Raw genomic sequence first — 18,430 nt, forward strand, 5'->3', positions numbered from 1 at the left:
AGACTGTGCAAACAGCGAAGCTTTCAATTGCTGCCCCTCTAGCGTTATCTCGGATCGGCTAAGTCGCAGGCCCGGATCGTTTTGTCGGCGATTCTGGCTGCGCGACACGCTTTTGCTCGTACCGGCTCGTAACTCCGAATCTTCTGCAAATCGCCTGACGTTACGCCGCCGCTTCACCGGCGCGATACTCGGGGTTGGTCCGAAGTCGTCTCACCCGTTCTCGAGTAGCGGCACGACGGTTTTCGCTGCCGCGCTTCCTCTTCTTCGGGAGTAACGCACTTCTTCGGTCGCCCCATTCTCACGGCGATGTGCTCGGCGCGGAGACGTGGGGCATTCTGCCGCCGCAGCGGCGGCGCGCGGAGCTATTAATATGAGGATCATCGCAGTGGCGTCACCTCTTAGCTCCGCCTATACCGCATCGGCGTGATGACTTCATGGCTCGGCAAAGCTGGGCTATATAGAAGGTCATATTGCAAATATTTTAACTGCACTAGAAACAGGGACAAAGGAGGATGAAAAAGACACCACGTGCTCGCGTGCCCTGCAGGTTTGTTTTCCAACGCTAACGCTCCCCCTTCGGCACGCAGACATACGAGGCGTATCCGCAAGCGCCGTGCGCAGTTATCGTATCGATGTGGAGCCGCTTCGTTTCCGTTTATACGGTGACGCACGCGTGCGCGTCAAACGGGAAGTGCTGCGTCGCGTGACGCGAGGGAAGCCGTCGATCGCGAACCTCGAGCGCGTTCACACCTCACGGCCTGGCTGCCCGTCGTGCAGCCCTGATGGAAACACGCACAGCGCTGCGCTTTCACTGTATACGTGTTCTCGAGAGAAACAAAAGAAAGTCCAAAAACGCAAGCAAAGCTCTCGGCGCTTCCGTCGTTTGCGTCCCGTTAGCGAAAGCAGTGTCGCCATGCGCTTCCTCCGAATAACAAGAAAAAAAGTTTAGAAATGGAAGGAAAATGAACGTCATGATATATGCAGCGCGAAAAGGACGCAGATGAGAAAAGATATAGGACGACACGATCACTGTCAACGAAAGGGTGTTTTTGAAAACGCGTCAACGGCACGTAACCATACTATATCTGAAAGCGAAGATTCAGGGGAACGGAGGTGCTCAATTTATTATTATTATTATTATTATTTTATTATTATTATTATTATTATTATTATTATTATTATTATTATTATTATTATTGTTGTTGTTGTTGTTGTTGTTGTTGTTGTTGTTGTTGTTGTTGTTGTTGTTGTTGTTGTTGTTGTTGTTGTTTAGCTCAAAACATAAACTTACCAATATTTTTGCATGATGGACATTGCAATTCATGTAAATGTACTGCTATAGAATAATGTGGAGACATTCAAATACCAGGGTATAACGTTCGACAGCGGCATGTCATAGCAATATGTCATTTTTATGTGGTAAACTAAGGAGTGTTGCATATCTACTCTTTAACATAAAGGGTTTAGTACCTGCACACATCTCGATTGTCCATACTTAGTAGCAGAATAGGGTACTTTAAAGCGTTTTTTTTTTTTCTCAACAATCGAGGAGCAACGTATGCCTCTTTAAATTCATCAGTCCAATTATGTCGAATAATAACTGTCTTGATAAACAAATCCTCGAAAGTGTGAAATCCCAATTCATGAAATATTATATTATTGGAATGTAGTGCAGTACCATAGGCCACATTTTTAATATATTTTTTTAGTAATTTATCAATCCGATTTTTCCAGCTCTCTGAACAAAAGGCGAAGATTGTTATGGCATACCTCAGCACACTGTACGCTAGTGCGTGAACTATCATTTTCTTGATTGGTACATGTACCAATCAAGAAAGTGATAGTTTTCACTAAGTATGGACAATCGAGATGTGTACTACATCTCAAAAATATTTAATGATTTGTCTGATGAATTCATTTCTGCAACTTCAAAAAAAAAAAAAAAAAAAGCTGTTGAAATTAATGACGAAATGTTGAATTATTGTTCCCATTCGTTATTTCAATTATTTATGCTTTTGTATCTTTGTTTGCTATGTCATTGTCTGTTAACAGGTAATTACTACCAACTATTCGTCTGAAAGATGTTAAAAAATGAGTTAATGTGTAAATATGTAACCACATCGCTGTACCGACTCTGCCGGGCCTAGTCACACAAGTCCTCATAGACTTAGACAGGCCCGTTTCTTTGTATTGCTTTTGGACGTGTATTAATAAATTATTATTATTATTATTATTATTATTATTATTATTATTATTATTATTATTATTATTATTATTATTATTATTATTATTATTATTTCGGTCTTCAATATAGACTTGATTGTTCCCGGGCTCGTTAATTAAATAAATCTTTGATTGGCATATTGGTTGATTGATTGAGTAATTGGATTATTAAGGAAATGACAATGATTGGAATGTAGAAAAAATAGGGAAAGTCCAAAGTGGAAGAAAAGACAACTTGACGCTGATGAGAGCTAAATTAACCCACAACCTCTATCGCAAGCGGCCCTTAATTATTTCTTCCACTTTCATTTCATCTTTCATTATCATTTCTACATTTCTATGAAAAAAAGAAAACAGTTCTGGCCTCATCATTTAGGATGTGCCTTTCTGCGTTTCCTAGTTTTCCGCCTTTTACGCCGTGCATAAAATAGCTACATGCTTTCAGTAGACATGTAGCCGAAAGATAGCGGTCGCCTCGACCGTACACTTTCCCTTGTCTGCGCCTTTTTAAGCTGTGTACATTACGGCCTTACTCCTATTTGCCCAGTGCTCTCTAATAGTGTCCGGAAATTAACATTTCGCACTGGCTGCGGGATATCGTCGAGCAAGAAAACCGTGGCAGGCTGTGCCAGAAGATATCAATTAAAAGATTAAAAGGTTAATTGAAAGTCACTTATTGTTAAAAATGGTGAGGCACAAAGCCTCTAGCTGAAGGAAGGAGAAAGGCGCTATCAGACTGAAGTCACCGCAAACATCACCAAGCGAGGCTAGTTCATGGATGCATGGACTTATAAAGAATTAAACCTCGATTTTATGAAGTCGCTGGGAGCCAAGAATTACTTAGTTATATCGTGAACTTCGTTAAATTGAAAATGCTTAAAACAATCACGTGAATTACATAACATTTAGTCAATAATGAATGATGAATGTATGGCTTTTTTTTTTTTTTTTTGCCTGCATGGGGGCTTTGTCAGGAGTGTCAGCGCGTCTTATGTTCCTTCATGGGAGCCGGCAAACTTTCTTAGCGAGTTAATGGCCCTTCGTAAAAGGGCACTTTCGTAGAAGGAAAATGGCTCGCGTGCAAAACCGGCATGACAGGACGTATACGTGTGTTACTGTAGCAGTACGTGAATAATTAAATTTCAAGAAATTTTGAACACAAGACGTATGCTTCCTGTGACCTTGTTTGTTCACACGTACTTTTCCCTAAAACTGCCTTAAATCGGGCGAAACCTTGAGCTTACTTCGTTGCTTCGGGCTTTTCAGTGCATTATGCTTTACGAATATGATTCGTGCGTTCGCTTAGCGCAGTAGCCAGTTGTCTCGCCACGAAGCTTCACTGAACCCGCCACCTTCCACCATTCAGAGCGCTTGCTTCAAGTCGCCGAGCTCACCCTAGCACGTGACTCGACGAAAGAAAGCACCCCTCCGGTAACCCTGTAGTCCGCAAATGTTAAGAAGTTTGCGGACAGAACTAAGGCCCTCTGATATAGCAGCGAGCGTTCAAGACAGATTTGCGCCGCGTGAAAAGAAGTCATCTTTCACACAATTCACATGAGCAGCAAGAACATGCTCCTTCTATATCCTCTTAGCACTATACTTGCTATCTGGCATCGTCTCGCGTTCTCCGCTTTCCAAGCACCCATTGTTGTGGTCCGGCTTCCTTTCCTGCAATTGCGCGAGCATGAAGTACACGAGTGCGTGATCGGACAGTTAACAGTCAAGCGAGCGGCGCGGAGTACAAAATGAGCTGCGCGCGCGGAAAACGATAAAATAGGCGCCTATCTGAGAAGCCATCTATCGACATCTGACCCGTCGAAGCATGTAAAACATGAACCACTACTACCGGCTGCGGCTTATTGCCTGCAGCGCGCGAAGAGGCACGCCACGTGCGGGTATCCTGAGCCCACTGCAAGTTGTAATCGCTGTGCAACGTGCGATATGTATTCAAGCGATAAAGTGTATCCAGTAGACAACAATGGCGCGTGTTTCTGCGGTCACGTGGCCTCCAAAGCCTCCATTAAAGCGTTGCGTATAAGGTAATTTCACGCTAATGTTTAAGAAGGCACAAAAAGAAACGGAACTACGATGCACTGCCGTCGCACAAGGCAATGACTTTCGATTGCACACGGCGTTCGAGTTTGCCGCAGTGACGGTGCCTTGCTGTGCTAATTCGGCACCGCTTCTCCTTGAAGTAAACTGGTTTATTATTATTATTATTATTATTATTATTATTATTATTATTATTATTATTATTATTAGTAGTAGTAGTAGTAGTAGTAGTAGTAGTAGTAGTATAGTAGTAGTAGTAGTAGTAGTAGCAGTAGTAGTAGTAGTAGTAGTAGTATTTATTCGGTCATTGATTGATTGATTGATATTATATATAGCTTCCGTCTTCTCAAAAGAGGAAGCTATAGAAGTTATTGTGAAAGTGAATGCCAAGTCTCGCGATTTAATCCCTGCGTGAAAGGCAGATAGCTTTCTCTGTACGCTGCGCGATCGAATTTTCTCCTGAGCACGACAACGATGGGACTGTTACTTCAGGCAGCAAATTCTCTAAAGTCTTCTGCTCGCTGTTCTGGACAGCAGGACGGTATGGCCGTCTCTGGATGGTACGGCTGCCGACTATCTCTAGGTTACACAATGCTGCACGGTATTCTTTAGCGAGGCGCGCTGCCTCCCTCGACCTTCCTTGACTCTCCCATGCACGTTTTTTTGCAGATTCCCGACTCGATCCTCTTCCGGATGCGCGACGTGAAGAACCTGACCGACTTCGTGAGCCAGTTCCTCGAGGGCTACCGTACGTATCAGGAAACGATGCAAGACCCGCCGCCTCCAGTCGCCCCGCTGCATATCGCTTATCTCTACGAGGGTCACGGTAACCTAACCTCTTTTCCTTACTGCTGCCTCTCTCCCTCTTCCACCTTCTCCTCCCTGCACCCGTCCTCGGAACCGTGGCTCCTGATGCGACGCCGCACTGCCTGCCTGCCTGCCTGCTTGCCAACGCCGTAGCCGGCAGTCTCACCAAGAAGGTCAACTGGGTCATGCCGTGGCAAAGCACGTATATACGCACGCTGTATACACATCTCTTGTCATTCCTGTCACGTCTAACAGCATGCCGCATCCACTCATCACGTCTAGCACCCTGCAAGTGTACTGTGCGCTGCGTCTCACTATAGTTCGGTGCAGCACCGGCAAAGCTACGCGTACGAAATATCGCGGCCTCAATTGAGTGCCGTTGCGCGGGCACATTTGATACTGCGAATGACGCAGTGAATTCTCGACGCAGTTGATTCTGCGAACGGAGCATATTGTTTTAAGTACTGAGAATTGACAAATTTCTGTGTACAAAGCTAGGCCACTCCAGTCAAGCCACGCTTTACGACACTTCGTAACAGGAATGAAGTATAAATGATTTGTTTAGCGGCACATAAAACATTAACAGGGTCGACATGCAAACCGGTGTGACAAAACATTCTCCCCGTTATATTTGGCGCATGGTTTTGTTGCAGTCTTTCTGTGCTGCAGAATATGCTCGCAGTGGATAACGAACAAGTAAAAACCGAGATTATGCTATAAATACCAGTTGCCTCGCTCGAATCGTACTCTCGGGGAGCTCCAATTCTTTGAGAGCGCGCACCTTGTCCCATACGGCAGCGCCCGGCCAGTTCGGGAGTACTATTGAAGGGTTATTGTTGAGATGTTTATTTAAAGTGAACAAATATATAATACGAAAGGAGTGTCGATCCCCTGAAAATCGATCCAGAAGAGCGGGGAAAAAAAAAAGAAAGTAAAACGGAAGGAGGCCGTCTCAGAAATTGTCGACCATCCAGAGCAGTTATATATAGGGCGGTTACGACATCACTTCATCTTCTTCTTTTTTTTCTTTTTTTTTTAGCCGGTTGGTGTTCGAAATACTGCTATCACATTTTTTTAAAGCGCAGCTCTTAGCCAATACATCGCGAACTTAAAACACGAATAATACTGTTCTCAAGTTTCGCATTAGGAAGTATCGTAATCTTTGGTGAACTTTTTTTTTTTTGCTGTAAATAACCTGTCGGCATGATAGCTTAGCATGGAACTAATGAGACGCAGCACATGGTCATAGTATACAGCGTCTAGGAGGTGCATGGGGTGAAGTATTCGTCGGCGATAAAGTGAACTTGCGCCTCGATCAAGGCTCAAGTTCACTTTATCGCCGATGCCGATTTTAGTAATTTTTTCCCATTTGTTTGTTTGTTTGTTTGTTTGTTTGTTTGTTTGTTTGTTTGTTTGTTTGTTTGTTTGTTTGTTTGTTTGTTTGTTTTTTGTTTGTTTGTTTGTTTGTTTGTTTGTTTGTTTGTTTGTTTGTTGTTTATACCACGGCGCAGTGCGCACATAACAGGAAAATTACGCATCGCTTGCAGGCACCTCGACGTTTAACACGACGATGTGCCTGCATGCACCAGTCGGCTCCAGTTGTAGCCCGGGTTGATCTATATGCGTACGCTATAGCTGTGCTTCAAGAACAACGCGCGGCGTTGCAGAAGACACATGAGCTGGCGCTATAGCAATGAGCGGCCGCACTCACTTCAAAGTTCGCACACACGAGTATATGACTGCACAATGTTATTGCGTTGTCCAGTATGACACACCACCCATGCTCCGTCTCTCCGATTTCGGCTAACATGAGCTCTAGCCTGCGCTGTACTGCACGGAATAGGTGATAACCCCGACAGCCGTGGCGTCGGCCAACCGCTAACCACTTTGGTGAGCGATCGTCCCTATTGATGTGGCCTTTCAGTCTCACTATTGTTGAAAGTTTCGGGAACAGGTGAAGCATACCAATGTAATGGTATTCCTACTCCGTCACTGCTCCCACTTGACCATTGGTGCCAATTTTCCCCCTTAATAGTATTTTGCACATATATTATTTACATTGTACTGCCAGCTAGCCACGCATTTGGCCGCCATGGCAGGTGTGGGTGAGTCACAACAATAATACAATTAGTTGCAAAAGTAAACATGAAATAATGTAAGTTGCAATGCGCGTGAACCCTCAATGTAAATACAGGTTTTTGTGCATAACATACGTAACTAAACGTAGCGCACAAAAGTAAAACAACGCATAGATCTGTCTCGAGGCAATATGCATTCGTTCTAGAAAAAGAAAGAGGTAATTAGTACACAGAATTGAGTCATCAAAAGTGAGGACATTAAGCTTTAACGCAACTTGTATCCATCTAGAACACTTATCAAGTCCAAAGATAAGTGAGAAGATGAGGATGGAGAAACTGGACACGCACAAATCAGAAAAACGCAAAACTGACTCCGAGGTAAATGGCGCTCATGGATAAGCGAAGAGCGCAATATAAAACGACGACATCATAAAGCGGTTGGCAGAGCACGCGAACTAGTGCGCATCGATTAAAAGCTACAAGGAACCAGACTATACTGGGCCGAGTCCGCCGAGCGCTGTCGAGGCTAGGGTCCTAGTCGAGGCCACCTGGTACACCGACTTTAGGAATCATGTTGGGAGATGCAGGCAAGCGCGACGCTTCAATGTTTGTGCATGCCGTCACAGTGTGCTGTGCAATTAAGACGTCTGTCCACCAGTGTGACGTCCCGACTGCGAGCTTCTAAACTTTTCCTCATCAGGAAGGCGCTGTCAGAAGAGTCGACGCCATAGAGGTTCCTTGTTGAATGCGTATGCGCATGAGAAATTGCACCTCCTTGCCGAATTAGACGCTACGCTCCTTTGCGCAAGTACTCGACCGGGATAGTGCGCAGCACTCGGGTTATGGGCAATTAGATCCCACCCACGTGGAACAAAGTTGGCGAGAGAGAAATAGGAAAAGCCCTGCGCGAAGAATGAGGAAAGAAGGGCGTGAAACGTTTTTCAAATCATTTTCTACGCAACTTTTGCATCCGCTGCAGCTCTTTCTAACCAAAAGACAGACAAGCGCAGATGTGTGCCTGAACACCTTGTAGAATAAACATTCAAAATTCAGTGGCGATTTAGCGGTAAATGCAAAAGGAATGCGTTAGCCTTTACGAGGGCAGCTGACGGTGGTCCGGAGTAGACCACCGTCAGTTACATACACGTATACATATATAGGCACACGCACATACACTCTTTTAAGCTCTCTCTACCACGTGACCGGCCTCCCACACTTCACACACATACTTGTTTCCACTTTGCACTCATAGTACTAGCGCATTAAAGTACGAACATAAAATTACAACCGCTCAAATGTTCTTTATACTTCGAAGCCTGCCTTGTGACACAGAATCGTCAAGGATCTCTTCTTTCGTTAGGTGCTTACGCTGCACAAGAAAACCAAGTTAATCCCCGCAGAGTTTACGTGCCATGACATTAGGAGAGTGATCGCGAATATAATTCGCATTGAATTGTAGCGTTTTATATGGGAATGTAGAAATCGTGTATGTGCCGCGGTACTTCCTCGTCTCAAGGCGTAAGACGGGTTGTGGTAGACCGAAAAAGATGACTTTGCATAGCACAGCGCATTTTCCAGGTGATTATGAGGGACAGAAGACTAGTTAGTGTATCTGTCTAAATCATGTCAAATTTAGCAAAAAAGATCATGCAGCATGATCCTTCGAACTCTAACAAATGAACCGGATAAAATTTCTCGGGTGCCATGTGGTTGATGGAACATGGGCTATCCTTGGAGAAACTTTCGAGTAATACTTAGGTTCTCTCTCCCTCCCTGCCTCTCTCTGAACACAGTTATTGAAGCTTTAAGGTGCATATGACCTTACTCGTCGGACAGCCTTCATTACTTCGCACGAACCTGGTAGAAAGAGAAACAAGAAAAAAAAACTAACAAAAGACATTTTACTGCGTTCATGGAAGCGCCTTAGTCTTGAGCTCTCTTTAATACAATATTTTACTCGATGCTTACAATTTTTTTTTATTTACAGCCGACGCTACCGTGGACGGGTTTGAAGGCCCACCGTCAATCTTAGGTAAGAACTGCTTCATGCCATCTGAAGGGCATCTCCGCGTGCATGGGTCGTTTCAGAACAATCCCTCAGCGCTACAAAAATTGGGATGTTAACATATAAGTTCAAGTGCAACTGTAAGAGACATCAAGAACGATAATTTGGTGCCTGGTTCTTGCTGTCACGGTCCTGTTATTCTATCAATACATTTTGAACGCTTCACTACATTTGTAGCTTTGCCGTACTGTAAACGGTGCCCTAGTCACTCATTGTCACTGAACCATCGCGTTTGCGAAGTACAGGTACGCGAAAGTACTACGCACTGGAGGACTCCTGTTGCCGCACTTATAACAACGTCAGCTCATATCTGGATTAAGTGCATGGCTCGCTCCAAAATGCTATATCGAATATGACCCGAGAGTATCCGCATAGTTCTTGGTTTCACACAGGTGCAATTATGATATAGGGCGACAAAACAGCGACAAATTACAAATCATCGTGTCCATCGGCGAACTCGCGGACGTACGTGTTGTTTGCTTGTTCTTGTGCTTGAGTGAGCGAGCGAGCGAGCGAGCGAGCTCGTCCGTGCTCGTGCTCGTGCGCGCAGGTACCTCAGCGGCATGTCGTGCAGCTCGGTCAAGGGCTTTCAAAACGAAGGTGCCAAGTTAATCCGCTACATCTGTATACTACACCAGTAGCCAGCTTCAGCTCAGGTTATATATCGGCTCCTTGTACGTTACTGCACGGACATGCCATGGCATGGAATGCCGCGAAGGCGCGACTTTTCCTCTAGCTCTCACAAGTAATCGATTCTGAGGGCAACTTGTTGAAGCACTCTAGAGGCTAAGCTCTACAAGAAATCTAGAAACTCAACTGATAACCTACCTGTGTGCATAGCGTACAGACGCCCGCGTACTTCAGCGTTGAGGAGGTTGCTGCGAACTGCGGTCATAAGTGGCGCACGCGGTCGTGATGCACATCTATAAACGAAGAACTTCACTCCTGAGGCTTGCATGGAAATTAGTTGCCCGCCACGGTAGCTCAGTGGCTATGGCATTGAGCTGTGAGCACGACGTCGCAGGTTCGACCATGTATATATAGCCGCGGCCGCCGCAATCCGATAACGGTGGAATGCAAGAACGGTCGCGTACCTTGTATTGTATGTACGCTAAACGAACACGAGGTGGTCAAAATCAATTCGGAGCCCCCATTACGGCGTGCATCATAATCTGATCGTGAGCTCGGCACGTAAACCCCTAGAATTTAATTAGTGGTGCAAGTTTAATCGTAAAGACAGTGTCAGACGTGCGTTTTAACAATGTCTTCTTTTCCTCTTTTTTAGGCAAAAAAGGACCCGTGGGAGGTATGTCGAATCTCATAATCTCTCGTTTATTTTGGCAAGCTTAAGGGTGCTATTGTTAAGTGATCCAGAAGGCCCTTCCCGTGTACGGTGCGCACCACAGTGTAGAGCTTCAATCAGTTAGCCATGAAGTGTAGGTGCTATAGCATACACACTAACGCCATATTTCCGTCTTTAACTTTGTTTTGCGTAATTATATTCCCTCTGTTTCTGGCACACTAGACCACGACTTAATCGTTGGGCTGCTAAGCACGAGGTCGCGGGATCAGATCCCGGCCACGGCGGCCGCATTTCGATGGGGGCGAAATGCGAAAACACCCGTGTGCTTATATTTAGGTGCACGTTAAAGAACCCCAGGTGGTCAAAATTAATCCGGAGTCCCACTCTATGGCGTGCCTCATAATTAGATGGTAGTTTAGGTACGTAAAACTCCATAATAAATAACGACGTTGTCAGTTCTAGTTCCGCGCCGCCTCGCGTTTTTCGAGACTCGACGCCAACACGCACACGGTGCGCAGACAATAAGGAAATACTTTATGATAACGGCGATCAACAGCGAGCAAAGCGTCATCATGGAGTCGTTTCGATGGCACTCCAGAGCTCTAGGCTGAAGTTTCACTTGTTCGCCTAGTGTTGATGTCTTCGAGTGACTTAATGGTAGCACGAAAGAAGAAGGGGAACCGAGGGGCTCGATTTTGTTAATCATAACCACATCTTGCGAAGCGCATCCACGCGCGCACGGGAAAAGACGGGCAAGTGCAGGCGTGCCGCCGTGGGCACCCAAGTTGTGTGCGTGGCATTCAGCGCAGTGCTGTCGCGGCCCTTGGCGGCGGCGGCTGCTGGCACTGCTGGCGCAGGTTCGTCAGCTTCGGTGCCCAACCCGGAGCCCGGCACCTGTCTGCCGACCAAGCAGCTGGTCGAGTTCCCAAAGTCCAGTGACCCGTCCATCATCCTGTGGCCACCGTGCACGAGGGTGCCGCGCTGCGGTGGCTGCTGCCCCAGCACCATCCTCAAGTGCGCACCCACCAAGACCACCAACGTCACCTTCAAGGTACGACACCACTATACAGACCCGGCTTAACTGGCCGACGGGTGTCTGTTAATTTATTAAGGCGAAAGCCTTAGGCGTGAAAATTTGACCATCCGGAAAACTCAGTGGCACCAAAATTCAATGGCACAAACATTGGGGGTCGAACCCACGACCATTGGTGTTAAGGCAAAGTTAATTAAGATAAACCCTCGACCTATGGTGTTAATTTATGCGAAGTAAGGCACAGTTAATATAACACAGAGTTAATTAAGGCACTCGTACCCACTACTTTTGGTGGGAGCCGAACCCTCGACATTTGGTGTTACTGAAGACGAAGTTAATTAAGGCACAGGTAATTAAGGTAGATTTGATTAAGGCACTCGAACCCACGACCTTTGGTGGGAGAACACAAGTAGTAGGAAGTAACGACTTATTCGAATGAGTATGTCAAGTAATTTAATGTCTCGTAAGCACGCAGGCTTTCGCCTTCATCCTCTTTAGCGTTTGCTAAAGTGACTGTCAAATTTGTATTTATTTATTTATTTATTTATTTATTTATTTATTTATTTATTTATTTATTTATTTATTTATTTATTTATTTATTTATTTATTTATTTATTTATTTATTTATTTATTTATTTATTTATTTATTTATTTATTGCAGACTGACTTTTTGAGACTGTAAAATTCTACGCGGGCAGGAATGCAAGACTAGTCAAACGGAACATCGTATAAGCTATATCGAACTAAAGCACGACCACAAAGCTTCGTTTACTTATTTTCTTTCTTTCAGAATAGGTATGGAGAAAATGCGGGTCATAAATACCGATGTCAAAGTGAGGTACTAACTGTATTGTCATGGGCGATTGTAGTGCCTCATCTATGTGGCATATATTCGCACTCACCGATTTGCACAGCTTGGTTCTTCGCGTCCAACCGCCTAAGTATTCGAATCTCTTACGGTTCTGCTCTCGGCTACATAACGCGAGGTGGGTACAGGAGTTTACGCCAGATTTACGTGTGCACCATTTTCACGCCTGACATTATAAACTTAAAACAAAATAGCAATCGCAGTTCATATGCCGGACCAATTGGAACACTTGAACCGTTTGCCGCTACGATCAAATTGTGGTGGTGTTAGTGGCGGCAGTGACACCAGCAGTATTATATAGCCCGATGGCCTCGTGGGATGAAGGCCCACTACTGCGTGAGCTCGCGAACTCGATTACCGGCCGCAACAGCCGCATTGGGATGTAGGCTGAAATACACCCGAGTAATTTGACAAGAGGTGCACGTTATAGTTCACTACATGGTCAAAAGTAATCTCGAGCTACGGTGGTCGAAACGTTGCTCCGGGACGTTATAAGCTGGCTGATCGATCAATCAGTGACGTTGTTAGTGGTTAGAGTGGTTTTTGTGCTTAAGATGGGACGCTACGGTGTCGCGCAGGTGATCAAGGCCCAGTACCCCGAGCCCGGCGCGAGCAAGTTCAACTTCGTGGGCCACGAGATCGTGACGCTGGAGAAGCACGACAAGTGCAGCTGCGAGTGCAAGGAGAAGCCGACCGACTGCAACGCGCTGCAGCAGTACAACGAGTGTCGCTGCGTGTGCCGCAACAACAACGAGATGCTTTCTTGCAACGGGCCGGGCATGGTGTGGGACCCGCGCGACTGCCGCTGCAAGTGCCGCGACTACGCCGAGTGCTCCACGGGGTTCTACTACAACACGCGCAGCTGCAGGTGAGACACACCGCGCCGATGGTGACGATGAACGTCACTCGGCGGCCTGTTCTGACATGTCATTTACGTGAGCCGGCTATCCCAGATGTCTGATAGGAAAACACAGGAACGCGAATGAAAAAGATACGAAGCAACAATACTGTCTACCACAGAGTTTCCTACAATAACTGCTAGAGGGAATTGTGGCGCTGCGATCGTTCAGACACCTTGGGAATGGTGGGCAAAGCACATGGATTTGTCTGATCTTCGTGCTTGGGGCTTCGGACGTCCTTGTGGCTTCGTTTATTACGCTTTATCAGGACCTAAATTGGCTTAAATGGCAAACCAATGTATGCTTTTTTTATAGCAGAAAGTAATAAGACTCTGCAAGCACGCATAATCACTGCTAATTGCAGTGGTTGCGCTCGTCCTTGCAACCGGGGCGTAATGGTTTCAATATGGGGCTTGTGTGCTAGAGGTCCTGTGTTCGAATCCTGCCGTCGGGCAATATTAATTATGTTCATTTAATGATTTATAACGCAGTACTTTCTTTTAAATGATCACTTTGCAAAGCCACGAAGCCATTAAAAGTCAGAAGGACGAAGTTTAGGCAAATCCATGTAATGCCCATCATTGCCATGCTGGCTTAACCGCCCTGCTTGGAGCTCCCGTAGACACAAAGAGCCACAGTTCTCTCTAGTAATATTGTGAAACTCTGTGCTGTCGACTAACACGTAACCAAGTGTGTGTATACGGGGTGTTTCACGTAAAGCTTGAACAAAGTTCTCAAAAGAGAGAGTGAAAGAAGTAAGGCAGTGCATCTTAGGCTAATGAAGCCAAAGGCTAATAATTATTCGACCTGGATTAAGGCCCCCTCCCCCAGCTTTTGGCTTTGGTAAGAAAAGTGTCATAAATCTACATCACGTGACTCAAACGCTGAATGAGAAGCTGCGTCGAGCAGACGGTGGAATCAGCATCTGCTCCTCAACAGCAGAGTCGCCAGTTCCGCCTATTCTTATAACCTCTGTGAACCCGGCAGCCTCACCGAATTACAAGTTATATACGTATCCGGCTGTATATCACCTTAATAGCCACAATTAATAAATGTGTAGCCAATGATGTGATTGCTTGTTAAAGCCGTCAGCCGTGCAAGACGATGTGCGAAATACAGTAGGCAGGCTGTCTCACGCACCTAACTCGCCCTAACCAAAGATGGCAGTCCTCCCGCTAATAAGCACGCGTTTTCAAAGCTTGGACCGTGTAGGAAGGAAATAAACTAGGAGGGAGCATTATGTCATGCGGCCGGCCTTGGCGAGCGAACTCTCTGTGAAGCCATTCACTTCGCTTTTTCCCTCGCAGTGTCGGCCTAACACGTGACCTCTGAGACTCGGCGTATGGACCGATATCTTGTTTGGTTTCCGGTGGTTTTTAATTGACGCGCACTTGTTCGGCTTCCCTGCCGCAGCTCTAATAGCTCTGCCTGCCAGAGCGGTAGAGCTATTAGGCAGAGCTAGTAGGCAGAGCCTAGCTACTGCGTGCTGTGACGTCACGATCATGTGTTGGGCTGACTCGATCGTTTGGCTTCAATCGTGTTTTCCTGCACGGCTTGGACGGTGCGAAGAAAGAAGGGCGGCCGGAATGGCTGTACCAGTCCTCACGCTGACACCCTATTTAAGATTCTAGCTTGAGGTCTATTTGGGGGATCATTTTTAAGCTTTCCGGAATATTTACAAATCGCCTGCGGCAGATAGCATAATTCTTGTCCTTGAGTTGGATTATTCGAAGAGGCGCCCATTACTAGCATGATAAATCGAAACACACATTCAACAAATTAACAAAAATCCACTAATTAACTTCCTAATTAATAAATTTACGGCACATGTTGCAATTTACGAATTGTAGCCGATGAGCTTGCAAGACGTATCCACTTGAATGAATCTCCAGGATGACACCAGTTTTGAGATATTATTTTCCAATGTGTAGGGCGACATACGAGGGCGTTTCAGTTACTTTTGGCGCTTCAATGCATGAAATAGCGGTTTGTTAAAAACAGTAAGTGGAACAACAGTGCATTTTTACGGCGAGTTTGATGGCGGATATCTCCAAACTGTGTCATTCTGAAAACTCATTTCAAGTGGATACGCCTTACAAACTCACCGGCTACAATTCGTAAATTGCAATATGTGCTGTAAAGTAAACAATTGAGAAGTTAATTATTGATTTTTTGGTGATTAGTTGAATATGTGTTTAGATTTCTCGTGCAAGTAATGTCCACCTCTCTGAATAATCCAGCTCAAGAACCAGAATTATGTTATCTGCAAAAGACATTTTTTTTTTAAATTCCGGCAAACTTAAAAATGATCAACCCGTATTTGTCGTGGGTTTTCTAGGCACCCGTTTTGCGTAGAGTCCGATCTTTGCGCAGAGAACTCTGCATGTGCCCGACCATCCATTATTCTGTCGCAAAGCACAATTACATATTCAAATGAACGATGCACGCTGTGTTGTCAGAAGCAGGCTGGTGCAGCATTCTTGAGAAATCCCAGCTGCATGTTTCCGTAGGTATAGCCTCACATCTACGTTGCTTTTACGTTGCTTGATTTTATACTCTGAACGTTAATAATCGCGGGAACCGAGGGACTCGGTCTTTTTAATCAGCTATATGGGAAACTAGCAAGGAATGAAGCCAAGGAAATCATGAAGTGAACCCTTCTTCTTTTAACTTGAACTGTCAAAATGCAATCGAATTAATGCGTCTATACAACGAAAGCCTGTACAGCGGAATTACCTGCATAACAAAATATTGATTGTGTCCCGGCCGAATTCCTATCTCTCATAGGCGTTGTGAACGCCTCTTCAACGAAGACCACTACAACGAATATGTCTTTATAACGAAAACATATAGGCGTTCTCGAGGACTGAATGTTGCTTTACAACGAACAACTGCACCGCCTGCCCTACGCAGACGTCACCGCTAGTGCTATAGCGGCAGAGCTAGCGACACACTTGACAATCGTGCTAATGTTAGAAGTGTCTGCTGCAGAAGTACTAAAGTATAAGAAGTGTCTGGTGGCAGAGGGCCAGGAATTGCTCGATGAAATGCTACGCTGCTTGTCTGTAACGCATCAGCGAGTGCGACTGCTGACGAATACGTTGCAGTTGACGACGACATGATCATGTTAATCGTAACTGACGACCAAGGACGTCTTCAAAGCAATCTAAGGCTGAAAGAACGCGAATGTCAATGAACGCAACAGTGATGAAGATCCTGTAAACTAGCCAAGAATTATATTATCGAGGGAGGCGATAGCGGCGTTTGACGATCTGCCGCTTTGCTTTGCGTATAGCTCCTGGGTTTCGCCGCTGCTCTTGCCGTGAACCTTGGCGCAACAAGGCTCGCTGCGGTCGCACGTTCCGTCAGACGAATTGCGCACACACAAAAAAGAATTATCGACTGATTTGGCCAATTCTCTATTGAGTCCACGTTAAATATAAAGGTTTCGTTTTGTTGAACGCATGCTTAGCATGCTCTATTGTGAGCGGTACGGTGCGCGTCCTTTACAACGAAGTGACCTGTGTAAAGAAGTATTATCAAGGTCTCATGCACTTCGTTATAAAGGCGTTTGACTGTTACTGTTATAACGAAATTATCATCATCATCATCATCATCATCATCATCATCATCATCATCAGGCTATATTTATGTCCACTGTATAACAAATGCCTCGAAATAATGGTGAAATTATTGATAACCTCATTATTTTTAGACAGGTTACACACACAGTCACACACATATGCACAAACTGATACACGCGCGGGCGTGCACGCACACTTGTGTTTGTGTATTTCGTAATAATTTATTAAATATGATCATAACCTCATAAATTGAACCATTGGGTATAATTATACCGACAGCTCGATTAAAGAACAAATAGAGGGATAGTTCATGTCGCCTTGCGTTCCCTGGCTTCCCTGGCTGTTGGCATCATACGGTTGCGTACAAATGGCAAGTTCTTCGAGTAAACAGGTAATACCATGGGTAATATATTCATCGAAGCAATCTCATCTATTATTTTTGATGATGATGACTGAACAGCAGATATCAGTGCATATAATCTGCATGTCGCTGCAGAGGACATGCAAATTACAGAGCACAGCAAATTTCTGTTGCAACATGTTTCTCAACGAAACACTTGGCGGTCTTTGATTCTCTCAGATCAGTGTAAATACTTCGTTCAGTTCCCGCAACGTGGCGCCGTAATCTCAAACTGCCTCTATAAGCTGGCCTGAGGCTAGAGAAGAAAAAAACGCGCGACCACTTCCTTGTTGACAAAGATCGACTCGTTTTCCTGCCTCGAACAGCGCCTAATTTGTATGCAGTACGTATGACGTCAATGCCAAGACACTGCTCTGTTTTTCACTCGCAATTTTCAGTGTATCCCTGGTTTTCTGACCTCATACATTCCAACTCGCAGAGTGTCTACAAAGAAACATTTCTTCAAACGCATGAGTAATCGAAGCGTGAGGTTTCGTTGTTATTGTTATTTGAACACCTTCTATAGCAAAAACATTTTTCCTTGTTTCCGTCGAAGTTCACTGCACACCTGTGTCTCTTTTCATTGAGTCGGACCTCGTTCTCAGTGTTGTCGCATCATGGCCGACAGTATACAGCCTTTCCTTGCCTTCCTTTTTTTTTTAATTTTTTTCCGGAGCTGTTCAGCTGGATTACTTGAAGAAACATAAACTATTCGTAAGACCAATCGCATCGTTCAGACTAACAAAATTTTCACTTAATTACTCACTTTAGCGCGCATGTTCCAATTGCTACATTTGAACAGCTCAGTGGCTATGGTGTTGGGCTGCTGAGCACGAGGTCGCGGGATCGAATCCCGGCCACGGCGGCCGCATTTCGATGGGGGCGAAATGCGAAAACACCCGTGTGCTTAGATTTAGGTGCACGTTAAAGAACCCCAGGTGGTCTAAATTTCCGGAGTCCCCCACTACGGCGTGCCTCATAATCAGAACTGGTTTTGGCACGTAAAACCCTATAATTTAATTTTTTTTTTTTTTTGAACCGCGGGTATACAGTAAAGTGAATTGAGTCAGATCTACTTGGCAGAAATTCGGTGACTAGTACTAATTTTGAGGTATCCG

General features: G+C 45.2%; 1 protein-coding gene and 1 long non-coding RNA gene across 21 annotated transcripts in view; one reads left to right on the top strand and one right to left on the bottom strand.

Moving 5' to 3' along the window:
- Positions 1 to 11,497, bottom strand: part of LOC125944655 (uncharacterized) — a 55,515-nt gene extending 44,018 nt beyond the window's left edge. The window contains exons 1-2 of the long non-coding RNA XR_007466330.1: positions 11,375 to 11,497; positions 9,018 to 9,202 (exon numbers count right to left, since the gene is read on the bottom strand). This is a non-coding gene — a long non-coding RNA (uncharacterized LOC125944655). The remainder of the gene's footprint in view (positions 1 to 9,017; positions 9,203 to 11,374) is intronic.
- Positions 1 to 18,430, top strand: part of LOC119449503 (uncharacterized) — a 205,141-nt gene that overhangs the window by 166,278 nt on the left and 20,433 nt on the right. For 3 of the 20 annotated variants that reach the window (XM_049665250.1, XM_049665260.1, XM_049665267.1), the window contains 3 exons: positions 10,511 to 10,531; positions 11,386 to 11,579; positions 13,008 to 13,297. The exons of 5 other annotated variants lie outside the window; for them this stretch is intronic. In XM_049665250.1, the coding sequence (XP_049521207.1) occupies positions 10,511 to 10,531; positions 11,386 to 11,579; positions 13,008 to 13,297 (505 nt within the window). Of the gene's footprint in view, positions 1 to 4,944; positions 5,102 to 5,235; positions 5,281 to 9,147; positions 9,193 to 10,510; positions 10,532 to 11,337; positions 11,580 to 13,007; positions 13,298 to 18,430 lie in introns of all 20 variants that reach the window. 12 more of the 20 variants (XM_049665251.1, XM_049665261.1, XM_049665268.1 and 9 more) reach the window with 9 other exon arrangements.

This window comes from Dermacentor silvarum, chromosome 4, assembly GCF_013339745.2.
Source record: "Dermacentor silvarum isolate Dsil-2018 chromosome 4, BIME_Dsil_1.4, whole genome shotgun sequence".
Taxonomy (NCBI): Eukaryota; Metazoa; Arthropoda; class Arachnida; order Ixodida; family Ixodidae; genus Dermacentor; species Dermacentor silvarum.